The 6509-nt window shown below is 43.6% G+C and overlaps 1 protein-coding gene across 1 annotated transcript in view; it reads left to right on the top strand.

Annotated features, from left to right (window-relative positions):
* Nucleotides 1-2293: 2293 nt before the first annotated feature.
* LOC118627817 (solute carrier family 35 member F1-like) overlaps nucleotides 2294-6509 on the top strand; it is an 83305-nt gene continuing 79089 nt past the window's right edge. The window contains 1 exon segment of the mRNA XM_036258265.1: nucleotides 2294-2421. Within this exon segment, the coding sequence (XP_036114158.1) occupies nucleotides 2294-2421 (128 nt within the window).

Below are 6509 nucleotides of genomic sequence, written 5' to 3'. Positions count from 1 at the left end.
AACAAAGTAGAGGAAGGGACACAATTCCAGGCTCTGAGTATTGTGATGTGTTTCAGGGTCCACATGCGCATGACTAGAGTTGGTCTAGAAACTGAGCCAGTTCAGGAGGTTGCTGTCATAGGATTAGGTTTCACACTCCCCATGACCTACCGGAAAGGGGGCAAGCAGAGGGCTACCTGGGGAAAGCAGTGCTGCGTGGACATTTAAGGGAAGAGTGCAAGCAAAGAGAACAATGACAAGTTTAAAAGTCCCAAGACGGGTAGAGTTCAGAGGGCAAAAAGCTAAAAGGAAGTAGAAGCTATTTGGAGGAAAAGGAGTTTATTTCCAGAGCAGCGCCTGGAGGGGTGGGGTGCGGCCCAGTGACCAGCTCCCCTTCCCGGTAGCAGGGCAGGCTAGTGTTGCTGCTCGCTCCTGCCAGCAGAGGCCCATTCTCTGAATGTCAGTGGTAATACTGAAGGCCCGGAAGTCAGCTCACTGTTCCTCACACACTGCCGCAGTTTCCCTGCCGCACAGCTGTCCACTGAAGTGTCTGCAGCATTATCACTCTGCAGCCACTGCAGTGGGAACTGCCGCCGCAGTCTCTGAACGACTGCTGACAAAGGTGCTTGTCCGCTCACACTTGAGGAGTTAGCTCTTAGCCCTGGATTGCATAGCACAGAGAAAGGATTGATTCTGAGACACACTACAGGCAGCCTCCCCCACACCAACCCCATGCTTCTGCTCAAGTTACTTGCCTAAAGGTCAAATTACAAAGAGAGCAGAAGTGAACATAATTGCTCTCGTGAGGTGAGATAACCACATAAGATCATATATCTGCTTGCAGGTTCAGAGAATCCCACCCAATGCCCATGGTTTACATGCAAGACAGGGCTGGGTGCGCAGAATTAGGGCCTCCCTGGAGGCTGACCTAGTCGGCATGTTTGTGGGGATCTCTGGCTCATCACTAAAACTATTTGATTCTGACGTTGTTCACAACCAAAACATATCTAGACGATTCTAACCTATCTCTTCCAGACCTATATCTGACATGGCTCTAGGGAAAGCCTGCTAGAAGGAGGCACTTTTATGTCCGGTGCTTAATAATGATTTCACCTATGTCAGAAACTAAATGACAAATATTTCGCTCTAGAGGAAATGTCTCACATCTTTTTCCAGGAGTATAAAGAATTACACAGCCTTCTCTCCCCCACTCTCCATTCACTCTGGGCACAGTTCTCTTTCCCCACCCCACTCTCACTCCTCCAGCAGGGTATGATGGGGTCTTGTAGAGAAACGGAGTTACCTGGAATCCTCCCCTGGCCTCCCCTGGCCTGCTTGCCTGTGTGATTGACTTGGCCAGCCCGTCCCTTCAGCATCTCCAACAAGGCGCGGCGCTCAGTTCTGGCTCTCGCTCTCTCTCTCTCTCTCTCTCTCTCTCTCTCTCTCTGATTCTAATTATTTTCAAATGATTTCACACATATTTTGGGATGTATTTCATTAATACACTTAATGTGCTGATGTTTCTTCTACCCAGACCCCTACCCCCTGCTCTTTTGGGAAAGAAGCCCCACGATCTCACTAACAAACAATATAAATTTCCATCTTTCAGTGTATCAATTAAAAGAAATACTCAATATCCAACTTAGAAAAATGAAATTCTTCCTTTTTGCAGGAATTCTAAGAAACCTTTCCATGAGGGCAAGGGGCAGGTACCTTATATGATCAATACCTTTCCTTTTAGGTTCAACATTGAGAGAAGCTTCATAGACTTTGTAGTTAAATATTTACTTTCAAAATTTAGCACCATTCCTTTGCTCAATATATAATTCAGCACGACTTCTGCTAAATCTTTTGCCTATAGTATGTTCATTAATTTTCATAATCAAGCTCAGAAGTAGGTATTATTTCACTTCAAATATGAAGAAAATGAGGTTTAGAATGTTTCATCCACTGATTCAGTAAATATATAATGAGTACCCACCAACAGCATGTAGAAACAAGGAAGTTATTGGTGGACTCAGTAAGGATGCTTTCATTGCAGCAAAGTCTTGATGGAAGCGGGTTCAAGGAAGAAATTATTTAGAGGTGGTGACTGCTGTGTAAACTGCTCTTGTAAAGAGTTTTGCTGTGACAGGAAACAGAAATAGGAGCTATAGCTGTAGAGGACAGTGGGATGTCAAAAAGGGGGGTTTAGTAAAATAAGATGCTAGGATAAAATAAGTATGCTAGGATGGAAATGGTTCAAATAAAAAAGGGGGGGCACTTTGATGATGCATAAAAGAAATAAGTGGCAGGGGAAGGGGCGTTGGGCACCATGTCCAGCCGCGAAGGTGGCAAGAAGTCCCAGAAGCAGCCCAAGAAGCACGCCAAGGAGACGCACGAGGAAGATAAGGCATTCAAGCAGAAGCAGAAAGAGGAGCAGAAGAAACTTGAGGGCCACAGGTGGAACTAAGAAATCTTGCAAAAAGTGAGCTGTTCCTTATGCCTGGGGCAATGGTGATCCTTAATTCCATTCCTTTTTTAACATCTGGACTCCCTGCCATAACATCTCTTGCCATCTATAGTTAGAATGAAGTGTTGTGTTGGAGCCTGTTGTACTATTAAGAATAAACTTTTATAAATAATGATAATCATCATCATCATCATCATCATCATCATCATGCAGTGGCTCATCTCTTCAGTTCTTCTCACTCTGCCATTTCAACCTTAGCTGTGAGGTCAGAGTAAACCGAGCTCAGAATCCTGCCCAAGTGTGTTCTTCAGTCTTTGTTCTATTCGGAATTCTATACCATCTGGAATTAAACTTAACTCATTTGAAAACAAACAAACAAACAAAAGAAATAAGTGGCAAGATTTGCTTAGCTGAGAGCAGAGAGGGTTGGTTCATCCATAGTAACAGAAATGAGATACAGGAAGGGGGATGGGCGTGGGAGTCTGTGGCAGTTCTCTCTTCTGATTTGTTTTCTTAGGAAAGATGAAGAATGGGAGGGGTGGTGTGAGAAGAGTAAAAAAGTGTGAGATAGTTAGATAACTGAAAGTAGGCAGAGGTGAGTCTAACTGGGTTTGTGGTTCAGCCAAACGAGTCTGCCAAAGTGAGAGGGAGGCAAGATCATTAGGGATCTATGCAAGGGATAATTACTAAATGATCTTGGAATTTTAAAATGGTTAATGAGTACAAAGAGGCCATGAAGGTGGTGAGGGACCTATACTTGTAGATGAATGGACCAAGGGTCTTGATGTCCTGATGGGGGCTGAAGTGTTGATGGAATTAATGTATTGATGGAGGCAGTGAACTGGAAAGGTGGAAGATGTGGTCAGAGTGGGGTGGTTGAAATTTGAAAATGGAAGCAAATTATGTTTCTCAAGGTCACACAATATGATGTAGTGGAACTGGGATTCAAACCAGGTCTCCCTGCTCCTAGGGCCAGCCCAGCACCTCCGCAGTACACTGAGGGCAGAGGGATGTATTGCTCAGAGAGGCTCCGTTGGCTTTTATGGTGTCATCTATGCAGACGAGAACCCATAGCTTTCTAACACTGATAGCCCCACACAGAATTGCAATGTGAAATTTCTCCTCCCTTTCTCCGCCCCTTCCCACTTCTTACAGAACAAGTAACTGGTTCAGATGGGCTGCGCTGGTTCCATGGAGAACATATGTTTGCTGAGGAGGGGAAACAGACAAGGCCAGCTAGCGTGAAACCATGGGGTCCCTTATGGGTTTGGGGTTTAAATATCAGTTTCTGGTATTTATGTCTGTGTGGTTTTCTCCATGAAGCCAATCGTTATCCTCCCAGCTCTACGCTTCCTTGGAGGGTGGTTGGTAAGGGCACCCACCCTTTTCAGATATTAACCATCCTCTGACAGCAAAACCACCGCAGGTCATATGGTGTTAGATGTGGGGCAGAGTTAAATACAAAACAGACACTGAGGCACAGTGGAGTCCTGAGGCAGACTGACGACAGCCAGGAATGCTGAGATGCTCTCCTGTGTGACTGCTGACAGTACGGAGATCCACTCTAGACTTCCTGACGGTTGTCAGCAAGAAATCCTGTGTTCAGCAAGAAATCCTGTGTTCTCTCTCTCTCTCTCTCTCATATCAGAAAGCCTGATGAGTGTGTGTGTGTGTGTGTGTGTGTGCGCGCGCAAGCGCGCGCGTTTAGGCTTTTTGAAAGTCGTGTGCCTGGAGGCCACCGCATATTGTAAATTTTAAAAGTTGTGAGAAAAATATAATATCTAGTCCTCAGAGCTTTACAATAATCATGTAGATGAGAATTATCAAAGGAGTGGGATTTGCTCCTATTGTGAATTTAGGGTAATTCAGAGTTGTGGCCTTTCTGATGATGACAAAATTTGGTAACACCCCTTCTTTCCCCTGGGTTCCTTGGGCACCCTCACTGAAGGGCCCATGTCTGTGCTGCTATCCACCCAGCACACTCTCAGGAAGAGACACAGCTTCTACCTCAGGGAGATGGAGAAGCCTGGCTTCTGTCCAAGGGGAATTTTATGCCTCGTATATTTCAAAGGAAAGCATGATTCAACCAAAAATGCTGGGTTTATTTAGAAAGAGAGTAGCAGAAGAAATAGTGCTGGTGCGTGTGTGTGTGTGTGTGTGTGTGTGTGTGAGAGAGAGAGAGAGAGAGAGAGAGAGAGAGAGAGAGAGAGAGAGCGCTGTGGAGGCAGGGAGCAGGGGGCCTATGAGGGAGATCAGTGGAAGAGTAAGGTGTTATTAACAGTGGTAATGAAGATACCCACTTTGTAATCACTGTTCTAGTTGTTTTGCATGATCTGTTTCTGAATGTGTATATTCTTCTTGACTGATTATCCAAAATAATGATCAACAATATCATCACTGTGGATTGACTTTTTAGGGTTCCTCTTGATAATTGAATTTGAATGTAATTATTAAGTATTTAATAATTTTCTGTACTCCAATTTCAATCCACTTAAAATTATATTAGGAAGAATTTCTCATAGAAAAAATCAAGTTGGCAAACCCTTCATGAGCTGAGAGTCAACACCCAACATTGTCGTTACCCAGGGCTTGAAATGGTTTGTCACCACTAAGAGGCTTTTCCCGGCTCAGGAAAACATGCTGGATTAAAAAAAAAACAAAAAAACAAAAAACTTTTTTAGATACCTAATGTTCAAGGAATTAGCTCTTTCCCACCCCATTTTACCTGTTTATATATCTTATTATGTCTACAATGTCCTTTTATAAGCCTTATCCCACTTCTCATTGATGAACAGAGGCACAGAGAGAAGAAAGGAAAGGGAGGGAGGGAGGGAGGGAGGGAGGGAGGAAGGAAGGAAGGAAGGAAGGAAGGAAGGAAGGAAGGAAGGAAGGAAGGAAGGAAGGAAAACATGGCAAGAACATACAGTTATTGAGCATTTAGTTGTGCCAAGCAACAAAGAATGTGTCATGGGACTCAGCAAACACCTACTATGTGCAGGCAGATTCTGCCCAAGCACTGATGATATTACTCCTGCCTTTTAGGAGATTACAGGTCACTTTCCATTGGGTAACTGAGTATTGCCAGACATCATACCAGCAAGATTAGATCAATTAATGAATGAAACTCAGGGTATATAGTTGCATAATTTATAATGTTGTGCTCTCTAATTCCAGGTCACTATAAACACCTCATGATGCTTAGACATTCTCAGGATTCTCACCAAAGTAAACAACGATATAACTAAAGTCTTCACATACACCAGGCACATGTTTGAGTTACACCTAATTCTCATATGGTTCCCTATTGTTAGCAATAAAAATATGACTGTGGCCTATTCACATCTGGATTCTGATCATGGGCTAACTATGGAAAGTGCTCAAGTGCACTTGCTTTGGAATAAATGAATATAAACAGAGAATTAGGATACCAACGCCCATGTCAACTTCAAAAGACAGTCTATCCTAGTATCTTCTTACCTGTCCTGATTTGGATGGTTTGATTGATGCAACCTTTTACCCAAGGGCTAAGAACAAGCAGCAGGAACTGAAAGCCAATTTGAAGAACTTTTGGAATTGGTTCAAAGGATGAGCAGTTCTCATGAGGGGGAGAAACTGTGTTGTTGGTCAGCCTTCTCTATTCTGTGAAACAAAATGATCACTTCGAGTTCACCTTAGAACCACAGTGCTGCTGATGCAGCTGGTACCCTGCACATATTCTCTTAGGATTTGCATGGCTCTAATTTCCAATTTTTGGCATCTGCCTTTCTTTTCCTGAGGGTTTTCTCTAACCTCCAGGCATGATCTGCCCATAAGAATAGCAAACTAGATATGCTTCTGGGAGCAACCATCAATCAATAACTGATGGGAATAACTGCTTTTTTGCCTCTTGGTTGGGTTAAATCTGAGGCTCATTTATTATGCTGTCTTCCAGAACTCCCCAGGAAGATTAAGCTCCAAATGATCACACAAGTTACTTAATTAACAATGCATTTTGTATTGGTCACCTATTCTTCTCCAATTCACTTTCCCACTATCCTGCCAGGGTTTCCTTGGAGCATCTCCCTAATAAATTACTCAC

This window comes from Molossus molossus, unplaced genomic scaffold (assembly GCF_014108415.1).
Source record: "Molossus molossus isolate mMolMol1 unplaced genomic scaffold, mMolMol1.p scaffold_m16_p_13, whole genome shotgun sequence".
Lineage (NCBI taxonomy): Eukaryota > Metazoa > Chordata > Mammalia > Chiroptera > Molossidae > Molossus > Molossus molossus.
The sequence above is the reverse complement of the archived record's forward strand: the minus strand, read 5'-3'. Positions and strand labels throughout refer to the sequence as shown.